Source organism: Poecilia reticulata, chromosome 19 (genome assembly GCF_904066995.2).
Source record: "Poecilia reticulata chromosome 19, P_reticulata-male-v2, whole genome shotgun sequence".
Taxonomy (NCBI): Eukaryota; Metazoa; Chordata; class Actinopteri; order Cyprinodontiformes; family Poeciliidae; genus Poecilia; species Poecilia reticulata.
Genome location: NC_088848.1, coordinates 22,173,137 through 22,196,232, shown reverse-complemented (window position 1 = coordinate 22,196,232; position 23,096 = coordinate 22,173,137). Strand labels below are relative to the sequence as shown.

Genomic DNA, 23,096 nt, shown 5'->3' with positions numbered 1-23,096 from the left:
CATATGAAACAGACCTAATTGTGATCATTCTAACGGACCTAAAACAAGAGGTTGGTCTGATTTACCGCGTTTTTATTTGATTTAATCAGGCACTCAGGAAACCACTGCAGTTGTTTCGAGCTAATTAGCTGATTAGCTTGCAATAAAGTTATTTGTAAGACAGATGCAATTAACTGTCTTTATTCAATCTCTTCACAATATTTTAATTTGGGTTTTCATAATCTGTCAGCCAGTCATCAAAAGCTAGAATTATTGTGTAAGAAACCTATATAGACTAAGCTTCTCTTTCTGAAATAAGTGACAGAAAATATCGAATTATTTTATATTCAAATTGACGTGTATTTGTAAAAAATATCTGAAAATTAACTTCATTTTTCCATACGTGAAACTTTTGTTTTTACTCTTCCGCGGACCGCGTCAGAGCCCTGGGAAGTAGGTCATGTTATACATTGTTTGACATTTTTGAAGGGCTTCATCCCGTTAGAATTTCTCCGAAGCCGCGCTCTCATCAAAGGTTCGTTGTTCCTGTAATTAGTTTCTAACCGTTTGTATCTTAAGCCCCGCCCTCTCTCACTGCTTGGAACCAGATTTGCAGCTCAAACACAAAGTCCTGGCACGCGATTTCAAAACTCAGTACAAACTGTCTTTATTTTTACAACAATTATGAGTAACCACTGAAATATTTACAAGACATAACAGCACAAATTGTAAAACAGTCGAACAATTTTAGTAACTTCAAAACTAGAAGTTCTGCAGAAAAAACACATTTATAAAAACTTTAACTCTTTATAAACTACAGTCACTTAGAGATGAGATCTGAGTTTCTCAAGCAGTGCGCAAAAGCATGAAATGTTTACCTAAGCTGTGTGTTATATCAAAATAAATCTTAAAAATGTTTAAAAGTCTTCATCGGAGTCCGAGTCCATGTTGTAGGTGACGGGTTTCCGAGCACGTGAGGGTTTATCCCGAGGTGCCACGGCAACAAGAGCCTCTTCCTCTTGGTCTGAAATCTGGAAGTTGTCATCTTCCATCCACTTCTTTGATTTCTACAAAAAATACTTAGATGGTTAACTTTTTGCAATAATGAGTTGAAGTAGAAATCAAGAGCTTTTTGTTAAGAGACCAACCTTTACGGCAGCCTGAGGTTTAGCCTTGAGACGCGACATGAGGTCGCCTGAGCTGCTGTCCGACTCGTCGCTGATCACCTGCTTCCGCTTCACAGCGGCTTTGCTTTGCTTTTTTGCTGGAATGCTCCCTGTATCCTCCGAGTCGCTGGAGCCAAAAGTGGGAATCTTTTTGGGAGCGGTCTTGGAGGAAGCTTTGGGTTTGGAGAGAGCATCTAGAATAGAAGGCTGCTTTTCATCTGGAGGGAAAAAAGGAAATTGTGACGTTTAAACTGATCAACGGATGAGGATTAAATTTCCGAATTTAAAACAGTTCACTGCATAAAATCCCAGTAAAAAAAATAAAAAGGATTTGGTGGTTGCAATGTGACAAAATGTCAAGTTCAATAGGTGGGAATAAGGAATGTAAACAATACTCATTAATCAATAACTTGTATCTGTAGTGACATAATGGTGGGATGTATAAACTGAACGTTCTCTGCTGTACCTGATGTCTTCTTGGAGGCGGTGGGTTTCTTGGCAGGAGCTTTTTTGGCTGCCGTCTCTTTGGGTTTCCGTTGAGCTGGAGGTTTGGATGCTGGAGCCTCATCATCAGAGGAAACTGAAACCCAACCAGGAGGAAACAATTCACCTTCACATCTTTAGCTCAACACCAGCCAAAAGTAGCCGACAAGTTCTTACCAGATGACTTGGTTTCTGTCTTTTTAACCGTCGTTTTGCTCTTTACCGTCTTCTTCCTAAACATAAAAAAAAAAAGGAGACAGGACTGCAGGTGAGATAGCAGGGCTAAAACTGTGTGCGTGTGAAAGTTTCAGCTGGTTCTTCCTGCATACGCTGGCTCTGGAGCTTTGGGAGGGGGGGGTGGGGAGTAGACGTCGCTGTCCGACGCGGTGCTGGGCCCCAGGGCGAAGCTCGAATCCTCATCACTGATAACAGACTTCCTCTTTGGGGAACTCTTCTTTCCCCAGTCATCAAATTCATCTTCGCTGTCCGACAGGCTGTACTTTACCGGGGCTGGAGCGTTACGCAACAGAGGAGGGGGAGAGTTTAGAAACGCACTCATTTACAGAAATATTCTAAACAAGATTTAGAAATGACTGTGAAGGTTAGGAACAGCCTCTGCTGCAGGCGGTTGGAGATAAGAATGAACACTGACTACATTCTTGGGGCGATTGGGATCTAGAGGGGCTAAGCTCTCAGTGAGGGATGCTGGGAAACATAATGAAGGAGATTCACCTTTAGTTTTGCGTTGCATGCGCTCCCTGGGGGCCGCCGCTTCCTCTGCCTCCATGTCACTTCCTGACGAGCCTTCAGACTCATCGTCCGACCACGGATTCTTCTTTGGCTTCTTGGCGACGGGCTTGAACTGAAGAGTGGTCTGCTTAGCAACTTTTGATGTGGCTGGAAGAAGATTTGTTTTACATTTTAATAAACACATATAGATGTAGTTAGAAGTGTTGCATCACGTATCCCTATGCCAGAAGTCATATGATCAATCATTTCCTCGTGTTCTCCGTTTCTGTTTGCGTATGAAAGCGTATTCATAGTGACCCATTTAAAGTCTTACTTGTTACTTTTTACCTTTGGAAATGTTTGCTGTTAGGTTTTGGTCAGGAGACATTTACGGAGTATTTCTGATGTTGATCTGTGGTCCACACAGGAAGTCTGTAGGTTCAGTTTTTGGTTCAACATAAGAACCGACTAAACGATAGTTCCTTAAGATAACCAGTTCTGTTGGCTCAGAATAACCCTTCAAGCACAGCTGTAGCTTCAAATGGTTTTTGCGTAACCATCCTTCAGGGCACTTCTGTAGCAACGAAGAGTAAAAATGCTCATCACAGTAAGGAGCCGTTGGGAACCAGTTTTGATGAGCATATTGTGCAACTCTACTTAAAGTACACCTCAATAAGAAAGATAAAACCAGGCATTATAAATGGATGACATGTCACAGCTACCTGCTTTACATGCAAATAAAAACAAAGGGCTCAAGACAAAGTGATCAACAGAACAGGTGTGATGACACGTTTCCTCAAGAAACAGACATCTGTTAGTGTTCCTGGTCCAGATGTGAAAGCCTTAAAATAAACCTCAAACCTGAAAAAAAAAAAAAGAAAATCTAGCTTTGAATTTCTTCAGTAGGAAGTGGGGTGAAAATAAATAAAAAACAAAAAAAACAAACAAAAACCCAAACCAATCCTTTAAAGGGCAGTACTTTGTTATAATCCATGTAATTTTATTGCATGGTTTCTATGACAATAAAGTTTATTAATATTATAATTGTGCATTTTCCAGTCACCATTTTATAGCACAATTAAGTAGCTGTGTCAACTTCAGGTGTTATAAAACAAATACTGTTTATATCAAATATGACAAGAAAGTTGTATTTGTAACTTAACACGTGGAAATTGGGTCTCTGTCTCTTTAAGAAGCTCCTGCTCTTTCTGAAACTCCGCCTTGAGGAAGTCATCACAACATGGCTCCTCTATTAACCCTTTAATGTTTTCATCAGTGATGCTCTGAGAAGTAGCTCCTATAACGAGCTCAGCAAATGCACCGTTCCACCAGGTGTTTGCTAATCGCTGCCGACTAGTCTGAAGGAGCTGAGTGGGAGACAAACAGGGAAAGGTTGCTGTGTGAGGCAGAAGCTTGAAAACTGCTGCTCTGAGGAGGAAGTTCTCCTCAAAGGCAGAACTAGGTCCACCCAGGCGTTTGAACATTTAAATAGTTGCCATGGAGATGAAAGGATTTCTCAAACATGCATCACAGCATCAAGGCACCTCTCTAGGTATGCGTTTTGGACGAGGGAATTGTATTAAAAGCAAAGATAAATCAATTTTACATAATACTGACTAATTTCTTTTCACCATAAACAGATGACATTGTATTTCCAACTGGTTGCTGATAAACTTTATTAGAACCGTGAGCTTTGATCCAATGAATATAAACGTGTGCATGTTGCTGATCCCATTGGAAGTTCAACTACAATTCAAACTTGGCACCCAGAATCCTCCAGGGTAACCAGATCTCAGCTGCCTGATTAACATGCAAACACACAGACAGCCACTTCAGAGAGACAATCAACACGACGTAAACAAAAGTTCCTGAAGCCCTGCAGACACTTTAAATCATTTGAGCTTTGATATTATTCCACAGACCAACATAGCTGAGATTCATCACAGTAGCTGGCTGAGTTCATTTTCTTTAGAAGTTTTATTTTATAACTTCATACACGAAGAAAACTGTTTTCATGTTGATGGTGCCTGAAGACAACTGTTAGTGGCAGGTCTGAATGTCGCTGACTGGTTTCATCAGCATGTGATTCTACTGAGCAGAGTATTTCTCAGGTCAGACACTGGAGGATCATATTTCAACAGTCCTGGATCACCAGTTCCACAACACTTACGAGTTTGTTGCTATATCACAAGATGAAAGAGAGGAGTAACATTTGTGGGTCGACTTCAACCCATTTATTCCTTTAAATAAAAAAAACCCTCCCAAGCAGGATGGATGCTGTTTTTTTCTCTTAAATGCTCTGGGAACCTTGTTGAAGCATGAAACTGTCATAATAGGACGATGTAGCCACAACTACATATCCCAGTAATTATCATGGAAGTTGTTATTTATAAACATGTCTGATTAACTTGTAAACAGAAGGTTGGAGTTCTCAGACACGTGTGTATCCATGGTTGCAGTATAAAATAGAAAAATCAACAAAATCATTGGTTTGCTCTCAACACCAAATGTTTGGAAACTTTACAGATGATCCTGGGTTTTTTTCTTCTCTAGTTTCACCATTTAGAAAACACTGAATACAGTTAAAATGAGAAGTGGCACGCATTGTGTTGAAATCTACTTGTAATGTGTTATATCTGTTTTGATTAGGCCTGTCGCGATAAACGATAAATCAATTAATCGGATGATAAATTAAACCTATCGACCTCATTTTAATTATCGTCTTTATCGTCTCTGCCAGCCTTTTTTCTTTCTCTCGACACTGAATGAAAAAAGGCTCAGCTCCGGTGCTCTCCACTGACCCTCCCTTCCTCATTTCCTTAGTCTAATGTCCAGCGCACATGACACGAGTTATCGGCCCATTTTCAAAACCTGACAGACACATTAGCTGACAGAAATCTTAGGTATAACGGTTCCATCGGGTTCGTCGTGCCGTGTGGTGTCCAGCCACATGGGCACAAAATAATGGCTACAAGTCCAGTTAACTAATTTTAAAATCCGGCATTAATCAATGCTTTACTAGAATCTACCTGTGATGCATGTGGCTAGAGTCAGCGTAAAGTCCTGACTGAATGAAAATCATTATAGCCTATTTATGTCACGTTAACAAAGAACAGCTGAAAACTTACCGGGTTTATCAACTGAGGTAGCAATTTGGCTCCAACTCCTCCCCTTTTCATTTCTATATTCTTTGCACAAAATGTTGAATAAACATTAATGATACCACAAATCATCTCCAATGTCCTCTGGACTTCGGGTTGCGCCGTGTCAGCTGTTTTGGATTCCCGTAGTAATTTCCCCTCAGAAAGCAGGAGGAGAATCCGCTCTTTCTGATTGGCTACCTGTCACATTCAACGGGCTGCATAAAGCTCCCAGTCAGGGAAAACCCCTGATTTAGATTGGAGCGGCCACGACAATCTACCGTAACACACCACACTGCAGGATGATCGGTTAGATCGGCCAACGATCTAAGATTGTCGTAAGGGGAAAATAGGGGCAAAAAATTGTGTAGTGTGAACTATTGCATTAGGTAGTCAGATGTGCCCGTTTTCTCTATTTAAATCAAGTGATTACTGAAGGGCAATATAGTATACCCTTCAGTTAATCTGCACTCTTTTGTTGAATGTAGTATTTATTTCCACTTTGGCTTTATGTTGTCTAGTTTTTATTCAAGTACGTTTTTTGTTGATGGAGACTGAGAATCCATTTTATTTTTGGTTGTTTTATTTAGTTTATCAGTTCCAGTGTTACATGTTCTTTTGAAAATAAGGTGCATCTATCAGGAAATCGCATGTATTATTAGTCATTTCCATTAAATCAGTGTCAAAAGGTCTTGAAACAATATTATCGTTTATCGCAATAATTTTTTAGACAATTAATCGTCCAGCAAAATTTGTTATCGTGACAGGCCTAGTTTTGATATTTTATTGCACAGCGTTAAATTACATATATATTGATAAACAGATGTGAAAATAGATTAATCATAGATTATCAGAGCTACTTAGTTTTTTCTAAGATCCATATGTTCAATCAGGTCAAAATGTCAAGTATCCTGTCAACTAAAGGAGTCAAAACTAAGACTTTGCATCATATTCAGCCTTTCATGAATTCAATACATTTTTTCCATTTCATGACAATATATACCTGTATCATGATATATATTGTTGATTTATTGTCCATCTATAGTTTTGATGAATTCAATATGTGTGCAAATAAAGATTTTTGTTTAACTTGAAATTAAACATACTACTTTGATAAAGTAAACTAATATACGTTTAATTACATGTTTAAAAATGGAAGCAACAAGTGAGACCTCCAAGAAAGCTGGTTCAGTGGATCTCTGTTAGTAAAGTGAACAGAGTTCTCCTTACCTCTCTGTTTGGGTTCTGGTTTGGCTTTCTTGGCCAGCCGTGACGCCAAGCCCATTTCCTCTGGCTCCACGTTCTCCACCTCCTCATCAAATTCCATCTGCATCACCACGTCTTCGGTCTGTCACCAAGACGAAGGAAGAACGAAATGAGTTGGACTCCAGTAGCTGTAATAACCACCAGAGCATGTAGCAGCAGTGGCTAACCTTGACTTTCCTGCCTCTCCTGCCCTCTCCTTTCTTCAGGTCAGCCTTCCTGTTGGCCTCGGCCTTCATCGTGCTGGTGATGCGGGGAACGACCCGCCGGCCCTGCGGTGTGGGCAGCGTCTCCTTCTTCACCTTCACAGCTTTGCCTTTGCCGGCCCCCTTCACTGGGACGCCGTCGCTCTCCTTCTCTTTGGCCTCAATGCGCTAAGCAACGAGTAAAACCAGAGTTACTAAACCAAACTGAAAACTATTCATGTGGAGGAGCAGGCAGAAATACCTCCAGCTCCTCTGAGAACACAGCCAGGTCCTCCCTCCACAGGTCTTCTGGGCTCTTTTTCTTCAGGGTGTTCAGCTCAGTCATCTGTGTGGGACACAATCTAAACTTAGCTAAACCAACCAATACAGTCTTCTAGGTTTCAGTCAGTTTTTACAGGATTCCATCATGAAGATCAAATTTCATTTAAAACGGGGACACTGTGCTGAAAACACTTTGTTTTGCACCAGATTTAGCTGAAGCTAGTTTCCATCCGTTAGCAGGTGAGTTTTAAAACAGTCGAATATCAAAACCGATATACGATCACTGTATAGTCATGAGATTATAACAATATAAATAGGTCTGTCAGTATAAATTTTGGTGGATGATAAATTGTCCCAGGTTACTGCCAGTAAACTACAATATTGTTGTTTTGAGAGAATTTTCAAGTAATTTAATGGTAATGGAAGAACACGTTCTCAAAAATCAGTAAACTTTAAACTCTAAGGAACATTTAACACTGAAACTGGAAGACATTTTAAATATCCAAAATAATTAAACAAAGACAACAGAAACAACAAAAAAATGAATGAGATCTCTGTCAACAAAACTGTCCTTCAAAAACTGGCTATTGAGTCCAAATATGTTTACCATGACACCAGTTAATTTATCAGCTACACTGGTCACATCATGTCCACATCACTGCATACTGGCTGCCTGCAAACAGCAATGGTCCAAGAATCCAGCCGTGTGGGACACCCATGTTAATGAGCTTAGTAATGTAGTCACCTTAGCATCCCTCTGTCGGCACAGCTCCTCCTTCTTCTCCTTGGTGAGGAACCACATGGGCATGCTCAGCAGGTAGTTGTAGTCGGGTCCACTGTCATCCTCTTTTTCTGCTCCTTCCTCATCTTCGTCCTCCAACTCCTCCTCATTCTAAAAAAAACCCCCAAATAGAATAAAGATAGTACAGTGTAGGTTTGACGGTCTTGTTGCGTCAGCTAAATATTTCTTTAGAAAGGCTCCTACCTTTTCCTGAGCCCGTTTCCAAGCTTTAACTGGGTCCGAGTCGTAGCCCATTTTCTGAAGCATGCGAATCAGTTCCTTTTTAGGCTTGTTTTCTACAAGATGAGAGGGAATCAGAATGAGTTCAGGGTTCACCAAATGAAATGTAAAATGTCTTGAGGCCATTATGAATTTAATTTAAGACCTGTACCACAGCAGAAATGTAAAAAAGAAAAATCACAAATAAATAAATAGTATGGGTTGGTAACAGAAGTGAACCAATGGGAAAACGAACATCGTCCAGCCAACTGATGTTAAATTTGCACTCCTCCATAATGAATGAAAAAAGCTAAGTAGCTAGCAAGCAGGGGTATATTAGCAGCTATTTACAGTTAGCTGAAACTGCCTTGAGTCACAGAAGCAATGTTGTCTGCGCGCCATTCAAAGTTTTGCGTAACGTTAAAGTTCCACAAGAAAGAAAATCTACATTAGAATAAGACTAAATAGTTCTGCCACAACATAATTTAAGAGCTGTGATTTATTCATTTAAGGTCAGCTTGTTCACTGAATTCAAGATATTTTAAGGCCTTTAATATTAACATTAGGTATATAAAATTTAAGATATTTTGAGTGTGTCACCCTGAAGATAAAAGGAGAATTACTAATAACCTGCTAAATTTTTTTTACTGTTAACTGAAATACAAACAATTAAAACCTTGCATCTCTGGTTTTAGTTATTTGTTTTCTTGTGAAAATCAATGGTATTGATCATCCTTCACATCTGTTTGGACTTCCACTGCTACAAAGTAAGAATTTATATTTAAATGCCAGATGTTTTTGATGAGAGAATAACATAATGACATTGTGTAAAGCTCAAAAAAGTTTATTTTTACATAATGCTGCCCCTTTAAATGTCAAACATGCAACTTACCAATGACCAAGGTGCCCTGAATTTTCTCCAGGATGAAACGGGCCTGGTTTGACAGTTTGGCGCTTTCTGCTCCGAGCATCCCGGCCAGCCAGTCCTTCCTCAGGACATAGTATTTCATCCTTAACTCAAAAAAATCTTTGAGGATATCCTGAACAGACTCGTACTTCTTCAAGCTGCCCACATGGTCAAACAGAACCTAAAATGGGTGATATACGCAAAATTAATTTAAGTATTTGTATTTGTAGGTGCGTGACCCTAAGCTGCAGCCGTTACCATGGAGTTGCAGGTGAGCGGGCTCTGCAGCTTGAAGACTTTGTGGAGGCCGGCAGCCTCCGCCTCCCTCAGCTTCTCCTCAGACATCTTGATGACGAAGCGGACTGTGGTGTCCGTGTGGTACTCCTTATAGTCAGTGATCAGAGGAGGAACCTTCTCTGTTCCGTTCAACATCGGCTCCAGAACGTTCTCCTTGTAGGCCTAACGCATGACGCACAACGTTCAGTAAAACAAACTCGACATTCCGAGGAAAGAACACTTCCACTAAGCGGGTCTTTAACGTGTCTGGGCTTAAAACGACAGACCTGGGTCCAGGTTTTGACGGGTAACTCAGAGATCTCAATGGTGGTGGAATCAATGATGGCCACCTCGCCACTGTTCATGTACTGGTTATCCATCACCTGCTCGATCGTGCCTCTGAAGTTCTTGTAGTTTGGAAGCTAGGGGAGAGAAATAATAATTTATTCATCGGTTTTGAACTCTACGTGTGACATTTAGATATGCCTTTCAGTGTCTAGCAATTCAATTTGATTCGGAAATTATTTTCAATTCAGAAACCAATTTTTCTATTCAAAACAGTCTAGAGATTTTGCTTAAATTATGTTACTGACAAGGAAAAGACAATGTAAATGCAGAACATTTATTTAAAACTTATTCTATAAGTTTCCATACTGTACCAAATTCCTTATATATATTTTCCCCTGCATCATCTTCTCACCATGGGCAACGGTTCCTGGCCATTGAGCATCCGGTGAATGTTGCTGATGATCTCCCGGATGTCGTAGTTGGTAATCTTGCTGGCCCAGCCGGTCCCGATACCTTCAGAACCATTAATCAGCACAGTGGGGATGATGGGAATGTACCACTCGGGCTCAACGCGCTGATTATCGTCATAGTTGTACTTGAGCAGGTTGTCGTCCACTGCTGGGAAAACGAGGCGAGCCAAAGGGCTAAAAGCAGAAAAAAGACCAGACATTAGCGTTGCGTTGTAAATAACGACCCGGAGCGTCTTCGACTTGGAGCCGGTGAAAGCGTGTTGGGACCTGAGCATGGTGAAGATGTATCGAGGGCTGGCTGAGTCCTTGCCGCCGTGCAGCCTGGTTCCAAACTGTCCCAGAGGCTGCAGAAGGTTCATGTTGTTGCTGCCCACAAAGTTCTGGGCTAAACCGACGATGGTCATCATCAGAGATACCTGGGAATTAAGAATCAACTTTTAATTAAAATCAGAACTGATCACAATGTAAAGCAGGTAAAATAAAAATCTATTTCAAGCTGAAAATAATGAATTAATAACTATGATCAATGACTTTTTTAAAGTATTATTCTTTAACCCAAATAATATTTGATAATGGAGGTCAGGGCGATAAGGCTTAAAAATAAAAATTGCAGATTTATTTTCATACCAGATCCGATTTTAATCTACTTTTTTCTCACTTTCTTTTCTAAAAATCAAAATTACAAATGACAAATTTGTAATTTTAAATTTCAAATAAATAGAAGTTTTAAAACGTTTGTCAAAAAAAAGATGTCAGCCATCACTTTGGACTATAGAAACCCAACTTTCCATATTTTCCAAAAATGAAATCTTAAACCTTAAATGTGATTAATTGGTAAAATTGATTTATTGTAATCAAATTTTATTTTTATAGCACATTTCAGCAGCAAGGCATTTCAAGGTACTTTTCATAATTAAAGAAAAAACAAAAACAGCATGTGACATTGAATAAACAGTAAGAAAGAGAAAGATTATTGAAAAAAAAAAAAAAAGAAGATAAAAACATACTTTTGTTACGGAATTTAAGCGCCTGTCGTCGCCAGACTCCGCAGTCCGTTTAACATGGGTAATCTGATTTACAGTCTCTCACCTCCCCATGGTGGTAGGCTGACATCTCAGCCACTGAGCCGGCCAGCTGGGCCACCTTCACCTCCCGTTTATCATTCCTCTTAAAACAGCAGTACAGCACCTTCCTCTGTCCTGGTTTCAACCCTTTAACACGCAGAACACCAGCATGTTACACCAACCTACTGGACTGAAGTCAGGTTTGTTTTTAAAGCACAGAAATAATTCCACTTACCATCCACCAAGCAAGGAATGGACCTCTCATTGTCAGAGTTGGAGAAAAGAACGAGCTCCTTGTTGACGAAGTCATTGTAAGACAAGGACTTTGTTGACTGACCATACAGGTAGTCCTGGAAACCAGGTAGACGTGTGATGTTTCATTTAAAATACTATAAAGCAGTAAGTTTATTAAACCATTGGGCCTTTACCTCTGGAAGGTTGTGCTCCCTGCGCTGGCGCCTGTTGTTCATGAAGTTGGTGAGCCATTCTTTCCTCTCATCCACCTTCTTCTTGCTAAAGGCCTATCAAACAATGTCAATCCATCAAATGTGAGACAAACTATTAGTTATATCTATCAGCATGTCAGAGACAGATTAGGAAGATCTTACAAGGGTGATAGCTTCGTCATCTGCAGGGCCAGAATACTTAAAGGGGATACGATGTCTCTGCATATCCAAGAAGTACTCCTTGGCTTCCTGTGATGTGCTGGTTCCCAAACCTGGAGGGATTGTGCAGCACAATAAAAGAAGTTATAGAAATAAAACAGAATCAACAGCCAGAAACTGTATTCTTGACAATAACTGCGCTGCTTACTTGTCTGTGTTCTACTACCACACAGGGGTTTGGAACAAACCTTTGTAGTATTTGATTTTCCAGGATCTGTGGTTAGGCTGGCCCTCCTTCCATGCGTTGAATTCAGGGATGCTGTAGAAGGACAGCTGGCTTTTCTTGAAAGATACCTAAAGGAATGGAAAAAATGATTCTGTACAGGAAAACTGGACAAAAGTAGAAAATGGAAAAACAAATGTTACCAAAAAATGTATTCTATACCGTTTTTGACACTAGGGGGCAGTGCTGTTATAAACATGGTGGGCCTTATGAAATCCTTGTTCCATGTGGTTTGATAAACTCCACTGAAACTCAAAATTGTGAGCTTCAGCTGAGTTATTCAACTTAAAACAACTAAAACTGTAACAATTACGTGTGTGGGTCTGTAAGTAATGATCATTTTAGTCATTTATTATTTTTGACAACTAACTGGATACAAAAATAGGAACATTAGTCAGATTTTTCATTTAGGCCCCTCTGTTTTTAAACAATAAAATATTTTTATTCCCTAAAATTCAACAACAGCATTCCTTTAGTGAGTGCTGGCTCATTTGTACAGATAAAGAAAATATATTTTCAACAACATGTGAAAAGCTCAGGCCTTTCTGTTGGACTTGACATCAACATAGCACAGGGCTAACCTGTTGATAGATTAATAACTGAACAGAAAAAGTGATTAATAGGAGATTTTTTTTTTTTTTAATACAGAATTTGAACCAGGTGAAGTTAAAACTGCCATTTGATGAGTTCTGGGTAAAATGCATTTACAGACAGTTTTTTCTGTTAAATGCAAAACATTAAAAATTTTTGTACAGTTTTTGCTTACTGTCATATTTTCAGCCATTTTTTTAGTCTGTATACTACAGCAAACAATTAATTGATACATACATTGAGGATTATTTTTGATAATCGACTCATCACGATTAATCGCTACAGCCCTAATCTTGAGTCCATTTACCTTGATGATGGGTGTGATGAACTCTTCTAGAAAGTTGTGGCGAAGCAGCGACGGCCAGTTGTGATGGATGAAGTTGATCAACAAGCCCTTAATGTGGGATCCATCTTGATCCTGTCAAAACAACACAATTCAGTCTCATTGTAAAGATATGTGGAAACTGATGTCAATGGTTCTGCAAAACTTTTCATAGCTTTTAAATTTTACAGTCCTGTTAATGTTGGTGTAAACAGTAAGGGTCATCGGACCAAAGCTCTCTGTGCTTACAATGCGTCTACATATTGTTGCTTCTATTGGGCATCAGTTGGCAGTTCATGGCTTACACCACAGACAGATGGAGTAAATACAGGACGGACAAAGGGAATGACAGACAGATTCATTAAAGAATAGATGGACAAATACAAAGGTAAATGAATGAAAAGATTTTTATTATGCTGACATGAGCCAGGCAATTCTGAACATAAAAAAAAAAAGAATAAGATGCTAGGTCACCTGATCTGTCATGATCATGATCTTCCCGTAACGTAGCGTCTTCAGGGATTCTGGGTCACTGTAGTTTTTCTTGTACTGAAGACCGAGGATCTTGATGATATTGTTGATTTCAGCATTTTCCATAATCTGAGAAAGAAAACGACAAAAAAGTTATCCTCAGTTCTCCATGCTAGACTTGGTTTTCTGATGAAACCAGTCAATGTGTTCAAGCTTTGAATGCCACAAACGTAATTCAGCAAAAACCTTTAAAGGGGCAGCATTATGTGCTTTAAAGGCACATAGTTAATTGATTATGCTATAAAATGGCACCTTCAGTTGTTATAAAAATGCTATACATTAAAAATGACTTTGTAATTTAAACGGCTTGAAATTGGGCATCTGTTTCTTTAAAAAAACCCATGCTCTACCTACAGGAAGTCATCATAGCAGCACTCCTCTATAAACCCTTTAACAACGTTTTTACTAGCGTTGCACTGAGAAGCAGCTCCTATAATGATCTCAGCAAATGAACAGTTCCACCAGGTGTTTGCTAATTGCTGCTAGCTAGTCTGAAGGAGCAGAATGGGGGGGTTGAAGGAGAGAGAAGCTCAAAAGCTTGGAAACTGCAGCTTTGCCTTGAAGGAGGCACTAGGTCCACCCAGCCGTTTTTCACAGCCGAGTGGTTGCCACAGGAGATTAAAGGCATGTTTTTGATTGGGGATGCAAAGTTGAAAAGAAAAGTGGATTTTATATAACACTGCCCCCCTTTGACTCTCTACCACCTCTGGTCTGAACTTCCTGCTGTGAAGCGCCACCTGTTTGTGAGAAGCCTCCCGGACGTTGAGCATCTTTCCCCTGAGGGGGAACACACCGAAGCGGTCCCGTCCAACCACTCCCAGCCCAGACACAGCCAGCGTCTTGGCTGAGTCTCCCTCAGTGAGGATCAATGTGCAGCCAATGGAGTTTTTCCCACCTGTCAGAAAACGGTTAACACTGAATGGCTGCAGTTTCAGTTTTGTTTCTTTTTAAATGATAACAGAGGTGAGAGACATTACCTGCATCGTTGGCGTCGTCCAGTTTCGGGACTCCTTTGATCTTGGTGTGCTTCACCGCTGAGCATTTCTTGTTGAGCTGAGACTGAGCTTTGAACTTCACCCAGTTCATGATGCTTTCCACGATCCCACATCCTGTGGCCTACAAGGACGAATGAACAAGGAGCGTTTAGAGACAGACGGATGGATATCAGAGTTCTACACAAACTGCTTTGTTAAACCAGCACCTGTTTTATGAATTTGTCACCCAGTGGACAAGTGGAGCCAAACTTCTTCTGCAGTAGAGTCATATTCTCTTTCGTCTGAGAGTCAAAAGTGGGGTTTTCGATCAGGCAGTTGACAAACAGCCACATGTGGTTTTTCACCTAGAAAGACAAAGACATGTAGGAAATGAGGCTGCAGCTAATGATTATTTTAGCAACTGATGGCTATCAATTATTCTAAGCAAATAAAATTGGCACAATAAAAATCTCAATCATGATCTTATTATATACAAGGTTAGAAATACAAAAAAAAAAATTATCTTTTTTTTTTTTAAATAAGCACTTTATTGCCTAAAATAAATCAGCATTTGTTTATGGTAAATTTGATTATTTGTAGCAGTGGATGCATTTGCAACTAAAGAAAAAATATTTTTAACAATAAAGGCCTAAAAAAAACATGTATCATGATACAAGCGTTTCACATCAGTTTATATTTATAATTATTGATTAGTTTTTTTTTTATTTTAAATATCTGAAATACGGGTTAGGGTACTTCAGATATCAGATATCCGCCAAACTGGTGACAGTCCTCTTCCTGGTTTATCCAGGTTTTTTTTTTTTTAAGCAGTTATCAGGCAGGATGGCAAAACCTTAAACTGCTGCTGCAGCAAGTTACTCAACAGGTTGTTGCTAGGTAACCAAAGAGTGAGTGAGTTGATGCCACCAGCCTTGCATAGCGGGCCTAGAGGTTGAGCTGCTAACGCCTTTCCTCTGCCTACATCCCCCAGAATGCTGTGTGGGTCTTGATTGGAGTTCAGCAAAAAAAACATTGGACATTCTATCAGATGTACAAAGTATCATCTATTGATATGATCACGTGTCCATAGCAATGTATATTGTTACTGATTAATTGTCCAGCCCTTCATCAACATGTTTGATTTTATATATAGAAAAGAAGGAGAAACAGGAAGAACTGGATTTAAAGTACAAGCTAAAATTTGAAACAACGTGAGTCCATGGAAAACTTGTCATTTTTACAAGAAAAATATTAGAACAGAAAATGTAAATCGAAATACCTGGAAAGGCTTGACAGTCACGCCGGCTTTGTTCTTCTTCTTCACCACTTCGATGAGCTTTCCAACCACCTGGTCAGCCACATAGTCTGTGTGTCTGCCTCCCTGAGAGCCAAAGGAAACAATCAGCACATCTCATTAACATAAGAAACGTTTTCAGTCAGAAATGACAGAGTTCTGGAGAGCAGCCAGATCTGAACTTAGCTACCAAAACACAGCCAGTCAGTTCAGCTGTACATTCTTACAAAAACAAAGAACGTCAACAATCTTACAGCTGATGATGAAGTTATGAATATGAGGTAATACCTTTGTGGTAGCAATGCTGTTGACGAAGCTGACTTGCTGGAAGCCTTTCTCGCTCATGGTGAGACAGACCTCCCAGCGCTCATTGACCACCTCATGGACCACAGAGAGGGGACTGCCCAGCTCGTCCACCTTGTCCTTCACATACATGTCCACATAGCTGCGAAAACCTGACACCTGGGGCGGAACAGCAGGATAGTTTAAAAGCTTTGATCCAAGGGCATCTAGAGGCCAAATATGGCAGAGAGAAAGATTTTTTATTTATTTATGATTTTGTATTTATCCTGCAACTACTGACAAAAACTCAAGATACATTGCCTCATATCAAAGATAATGGACGCAGTCTGATATTAAAGGAATATACAAAGGACCGTGTTTTGAAGAAATTCAACTCTACAACTCTAGGTTTCCTTTTTTCCTCCCTATTCAGACTTTAAAAATGGTCTAATCAAATCCAATATTCTAGACCATGGGTCAGAAACTTCATCAATAACTAAGTGCCATGTTTGCCTTCTTTCCAGCTCAACAGCATTTGTTTAGAGACACAAAAGCAACATGACTCATCAATGAGAAAAAGCTTGTCTCTATAAGACCTGCTATAGGATATTTGTTCAGATTTTTAAACCATTTCATTTTTGGGTTTATTACTATGATGGAATATTAGGACTATACTAAGGAAAAATGTAAATTACAAGGATAAAAACATCAAATCTCAAGAAGAATAAAGTCAAAATCCTACAAGAATAAAATCAAAACAAGACTATTTTTGTAGGATTCCAACTTTATTCTCTTAATATTTTGACTGTATTTTTGTTATTTTATCATCTTAGCAATATCCTAATAATCCGTGGTGTAATACATTTTGTTCTGGAATTTAATAAACAATTTTGTCAATGAGGTGTTAAATTTTTGTAAACTTTTGAACTTCAGTGCAAAAAAAAGAAAGAAAAGTTTGTCATACTTACACTATTAATGTTATTCTTTGGGGAAATCTTATGAATATATTGCACAAAAACACCCAAGAAAAATTGTTAAAGATAGCATTCATAGCATGATTACCTTTACATTTTAAAATACTGTTAAATTCTCTAGTAGTTTTGACCGAAGTTATTATGAGGCAGAGTAATTCTAGAGTGAAGACTGTAGGAAGCCTGTAGCTATATACAGAATTAAAGATTAGGCAGGAAATCTACAAAACAAGAAATGTTGATTTCGTTTTAACCTGATATATTTTAACATCAGTTAACCTAAGTTAAAGTTGGCTTTTGAGGAGACAGTCCGCAGGAAGATGCACAAAAGCTAGTTGTTTTTAAATTCAAGTCAAAATCCTCCTAAATTCTGACCTGAAACTAGTCAAATTAAACACCCTGCAGGGGGGAACCTGAACCAGCAGGGACTTACAGGCAGCCTCTTGTTGTTGAAGAACACTTTGACTCCCTTGGAGGAGCCAGCGATGTCGTACGCTCTCCTGGTCATCAGAGCCACCGTGTCTTTGTCCAGGATGCTCATCTTAAACTTGGCCAGGTCCGGCATGAAGGTGATGCAAGTGTACTCCTCTCCTTCAAAAGGTTTGATGCTGGCGTCTCCCGCTCTGCCCATGTTGTCGTACCAGGTCTGTGGTAACAGAGTACTGATGTTAAACTGAATTTTCTCCTTTTAGAAAACAAATAAACAGATCAATATAACTCATAGCTCCTCCCACCTTCTTGAAAACCTTCTTGGACTCCTTACAAGCCGTCTCCACGGTGAACTTTGTACTGAAGATATTGCAAAGTTTGGCGCCGTATCCGTTACGGCCACCTACATGAAAACAAGGAGGAAATTATTTTCCAGCATTATTTTTTTTTTTTTAAACTTGATGTTGGAAATAAATCAATTAATCGCACAATAAATTAAAACGAGTCGGATAAACTCCGTGTACATTTCTCTCTTTCTACCAAAACATGGATGACACAAGTCTTCAGTTTGGTGATTTGGTCTCAACTAGTTAAATATTTTAAGAAAACTTTTATGTGCAGATTTCAGTATTTATTTTATTAGTCATTTTGGGTGTTTGGTTTATTTATTTTGGATATTTAAAATATCTTACTGTTCCAGGGTTACATGTGCATTGGAAATTAAAGTTGCGTAGCTGCAGTATTAGGCCATCATATAATTTGGAAATGGTCTCAAAACAATAATATTATTTATCGCAATACTTTCTGGGACAACTTATCATCCAGCAAAGTTTGCTGGCCTAATCAAAAACAATAAACACAACACAATCAGCCTCACCCGTGACCTTCTTCTCCTCGTCGTCATAGTTACTGGACGTGAGGAGCTGCCCAAAGATGAGCGCAGGCACGTAGACCTTCTCCACCTTGTGCTCCACTACTGGGATCCCCTTCCCGTTATTCCACACGCTGATGGTGTTGTTCTCCCTACAAAGAAATGCTCGTTACCGTCCAATTTCTCTGTGAGGAACAATGAGCTGCAGTGTAAATTGATGAGCAGAGATGACTCACACGTCGATGTTGACTCGGATGCAGGACATGCTCTTGTCCCTTTGCTTATTGTCGGCTGCATTTACTATCAGAAGAAGAAAAAAAACTTTTAATAAAAGAAAAGGGAACACAACACGGGATGATTGACGTTGCTCTTCTTTTTAAAGTCGTAAATATTAATCACTCACCGAGTATCTCATCAAAAATCTTGTAGAGCCCAGGAACAAACGTCACGTCGCGGCAGTTCAGTCCTACGCCCTCATCATACACCCACATTTGCTGGGGAAAGATGCCAATTAGCGATTACAGCGATGCGCACGCGCACTACGTTAGGCGCTCTCAATCAACCTCCTGCAGCGCCAAAAGTGACAACACACAAAATCTTGGAAAACAGTGAGGTGATTTCTTACTTGGCTGACAGGCTCTACAGAGCCTATGTAGGTGTCTGGCCTGAGCAGAATGTGCTCCAGCTGCGTCTTCTTCTGGTAGATCCTCTCCACCGACAGTCGCTTCGGATCCTTCTTTGTCTTTTCCAGCGGCTTATTTTCCAAAAAGGCCTGCAGGACACGCCATAAAGTTTGACTAAGTTGATTATATCCACACAATTAATAACTATTCAATCAACTCCAAGTCTGACTTGATTCAATCTGATTGGCTTCCTTCGACAATTTTTTTTCTTTTCTGTCTGGCCGAAAACGATATTTTGCTTCAACCCTATGTGTTTTGTAACTTTAAAATGAATAGCTAATGTGTGTATATATATATATATATATATATATATATATATATATATATAAGTATAAATGAACTAGAATGTAATATAATGTGACTGGACTGTTTACATGTGTCTGTACACCAAATATGTCTTGCAAAGTGCAATTAAACGCCGTTTATTGTGAATTATTTGCATAATTCAATGTTTTGTGCTGAAAATACAGGTTTACTCGTTTTGTTAAACTCTCGTTTTCCCTTTTGTTGTCCTGTTCTGTGTTGTGTATTTCTTTCAAAAGCTGTGATGCATCAAAAAGTTGCAAAAATGGTAGCATTAATTTCATAAAAACGAGTCAAGCATATTTATCTTGATGTTTATCTGCTCTTTACATTTAAAAGTTTAACAACTTTCATAACAGTAAATTAATGTTACACGAATGCATGCTAACAAATTTTACACAACCGGTATAAAAGTAGCACGGTTAGCTAAATAAATACTTGTTTGCAACATTTTCAATAGGAAAGAAAGGATATCTTGTTATTTTGTGCATGTTATGTGCTTGGACACAAACTATAGGAACAATAAAATTACCTGTTTTTTTCCTCTACCCTCCATGATTTGTATTTGTAGCTTTTTAGTTTGCGAGCTAAAGTCTTGCTATGGTCGTTAACAATTACACACGTTGCTAGGTTGCTAACTTTAACCACTCAGTAGCAGTAAGCTCGCAACTAAAAGTTACAAGTAGAACATGTGACATTAACGTTACCTTCAGTGGTTGAGCCATTCTTCTGGCGCTTTGTGCTTCCAACAATCTAAATAAAATACGTCTAAACCTGGAGAAGCAACTTTTAAATGAGTGAAACTCCGAACTAAACCCTACCGTAAGCAAATTGGACCTTGTTTAAAAATTTGAATTTTGAGCAAGCAGCTCCCGCTCGCTGCTTTGGCCAATTAGACGAGAGAACATTGCGACCCAGACTATTTTCCTCCAATGAGGGACACAAACCAAACGCCAACCAATAGTTTGCAGAAAAAGTAACATTAACCCGCCGCTTGGATATCTTCACAGGCTAATCAGCATGAGTCCTGGGATTTCTGCTTTCTTTCGTCCACACTTTCAATAGTATTTTCTTCAGCGCAATGAAACTGGAAGTTTCTATTACAAACAACAGCTACATTATAGTAAACAACTGTTTAATATATGTAAAAAAAAAATTAAAAAAAAAGTAAAAGGGTTTACAACATGTGGCTCTGGAGCCTCAAGTGTCTCTTTACTTTCCACAATGGCTCTTTAATAACTTTAGCTAAAAATTATGAACTAAATAATGTTTATAAGTTAATGTAATAAGTAAAAATTTGGGTAGTTATTTTTCTTTCCTGTGGAATAATAGTACTGAATTTCCACAACTGAGTGACACTAAAAGTATTATATTTTATCTTCTTTTACTGCCAGAGTAGGAAACCAGTTGTTTTTTCAAGAAGTTTACAAACTTCACATAGAAGAAAATTTTGCAAGATACTTTTCCTTTTATTTTAAAACTTGAAAATAGAAATAATATGATGATTCTTTAAAGACTGACTATAAATTCCCTATTTATCAAAAAAAAATAAGCTGCCTTTTTCAAAAAGTAAAAGAACATTTGTAGTTCCAAAGAACTTTTATGTAGAGGCGCTAAGCGTAAAACGGCTCTCTGGGTTGTAACGGCTGCAGTCTCCTGTTCAGTCAAATGTTTAGAATTTACTGAAACTGAAAAACACACACAAAAAATTCCTCCATTATTTGAATTGTAGCATACTTAATTGCAGTGATGTTTAAAGTGTATCCCTAATGTATTATTATTACCTCCTAACCTATTTCACATATTGTGACATGTACTTTTGGGTATTTTATGTGACAGATTTGCACAAACAAGACTCTAATTGTTGAGTGCTTGATGATTACAGATGTTTTAAGCAGATAACAGAACTATACCCTAACCTTTGACTGTTTCAAAGTTTAACAAGAAGGTAGAGGCTCTGGAGGAGCTGCAGAAATCAACACTGAGGTGGAAGAATATGGCAAAAGGACAACTGTTAGTGGTGCTCTCCATAAATCTGTACTTTATGGACAGAGAAAAACACTATTGGAATAAAGTAAAAAAAAAAATCTAGTTTTGTAGTTTTCTAAAAATATTTTGTAGGCTACAAAATAGCCTACAAAAGAAAGTACGAAAGTACGCTTATCAAATAAGAGCAAAATTAAACTTGGCCTATGTGTTGTTGAAAACAAGCAGTAGAAATGACCTAGAAAACACACCATTTTCATGGTGAAACACGGTAGTGGCAGCATCATGCTGTGTGGATGCTTTCCTTTAGCAGGAACAGGGTACTAGCTACAGTTGATAAAAAACAAAATATCAGATCAACCTTGAATACTGAAAAAAAATTAAAGGCTGAAGGCTGAGTGAAGGTTGACCTTCCAACGAGTTGATAAACCTAAACATACAAACCACAGTCATGATATAACAACTTATGTCAAAACATAAAAATACAGGTGTAGAAAACTTAAGGATTACAGAAAGATTTAGATATTTCTGAAGATATTTTCCTCATTTTATTGAAAAACTCATCCACAGACAGCGTTCTTTCTCCTGAGGAAACTTTCCTTTTTTTTCTTGGCCAAAGTTTAGATTTCTTGCTTCATTCATCACAATCCTCTTTGACTGGGACTTCCTCCCTCATTTCCTCCATTTATTCAGTCACACACACACACACGCACGCGCACGCACGCACACACACACACACACACACACACACACACACACACACACACACACACACACACACACACACACACACACACACACACACACGCACACAACATAACCACACATGATAGCAGTCTGAAATCCGTTCGCCGGTTAATGGCTTTATTTCCCCTGAGATGCACTGATGTATTTTAGTGATAGCCTTTAGCTAACGTGTTGCTCATCACACACAGCTTCACTCTGCTAAGGTAATGCATCTGAGAAGTCAGAGTCTCTGAAAGGAAGCGAGAAATCTATTCAGGATCCAAACTAATGTGGATCTTTATATTTCCCTGACCTGCAGTTCTGAGTCAGTTGAGAAGCTGTAAATGAGTTTTTTCTCTGTTGCCTACCCGGCTGACCTCGCCACAATAACAGGGCGGGATAGAAATGCTGTAGACCAGCAGGAACGTATGCACACTGGGGCATCCATGGCGCACGTAAACACACAAGTACACAACACTTTTTGATTCACAACACCTGGTATCTTCAATCGCAAAAAACAATTTATGATTTATGTTCTTATAAAAGAACGTGTCGGCCGTCATCATCCTCTCTATTCAATAAAAACAGGATGTTTTTACTCCTCCACCCCTGCAAACAGATACTTCACCGCCAAAATGTGGTATCGTGCAGATTTTGCAAGCAAAGTGGAGAGCCAACATGACAAGGGTGGATTAATAATTACCTTGAATGCGCTGCGTGGTACGAAATTATATCAACTCAGCAATTAAATCAGATTTTGATTGCCTCCTCTCATGTGATTAGATGCTGTTTGTTTCTAACATTGCTTTCCGCAGCAGCTGGAGTCGTTTTCCTGAAGTGCTCAACCTTCCTTTCAGAGAAATGGGAAGCATATGGATGGAACAGTTAGTGCAAAAACACTGGTAATCCCCCTTTTTAATCCTAAATGTTACATATGAGGAGGTGATCCACGAATAATCTTCAAAGTCCACAAGCCATATGTTTTGTTTCTTCAAGACTTTCAATGCTTTTCT

General features: G+C 39.0%; 1 protein-coding gene across 2 annotated transcripts; it reads right to left on the bottom strand.

Moving 5' to 3' along the window:
* Positions 1–621: 621 nt before the first annotated feature.
* Positions 622–20,346, bottom strand: top2a (DNA topoisomerase II alpha). Of its 2 annotated transcripts, none has more exons than XM_008437861.3 (35): positions 20,079–20,346; positions 19,011–19,157; positions 18,789–18,879; positions 18,622–18,685; positions 18,392–18,537; positions 17,820–17,917; positions 17,519–17,731; positions 16,121–16,294; positions 15,818–15,919; positions 14,766–14,903; positions 14,542–14,680; positions 14,302–14,459; positions 13,508–13,633; positions 13,019–13,129; positions 12,086–12,191; positions 11,841–11,950; positions 11,661–11,753; positions 11,468–11,582; positions 11,258–11,379; positions 10,436–10,584; positions 10,111–10,342; positions 9,698–9,832; positions 9,393–9,593; positions 9,120–9,315; positions 8,213–8,304; positions 7,973–8,119; positions 7,208–7,291; positions 6,931–7,134; positions 6,728–6,845; positions 2,361–2,525; positions 1,958–2,138; positions 1,806–1,861; positions 1,612–1,725; positions 1,128–1,363; positions 622–1,046 (listed from the first exon to the last, which is right to left on the bottom strand). In XM_008437861.3, the coding sequence occupies exons 1-35, from the start codon at positions 20,094–20,096 to the stop codon at positions 897–899; spliced, it is 4,731 nt and encodes a 1,576-aa protein (XP_008436083.2). In that variant the 5' UTR covers positions 20,097–20,346; the 3' UTR covers positions 622–896. The 2 variants fall into 2 exon arrangements, with proteins under 2 accessions (XP_008436083.2, XP_008436082.2); XM_008437860.3 differs by lacking the exon at positions 20,079–20,346 and adding an exon at positions 19,904–20,008.
* Between the last annotated feature and the right edge of the window lie 2,750 nt (positions 20,347–23,096).

Coding starts and splice junctions, on each gene's coding strand:
- top2a (XM_008437860.3), bottom strand. CDS start 19,927: ATGGAGGGTAGAGGAAAAAAACAG. Junction 14,460..14,541: donor GGACGACGCCAACGATGCAG/GTAATGTCTCTC, acceptor GTTTTCTGACAG/GTGGGAAAAACTCCATTGGC. Junction 9,316..9,392: donor CGCTCACCTGCAACTCCATG/GTAACGGCTGCA, acceptor CACCCATTTTAG/GTTCTGTTTGACCATGTGGG.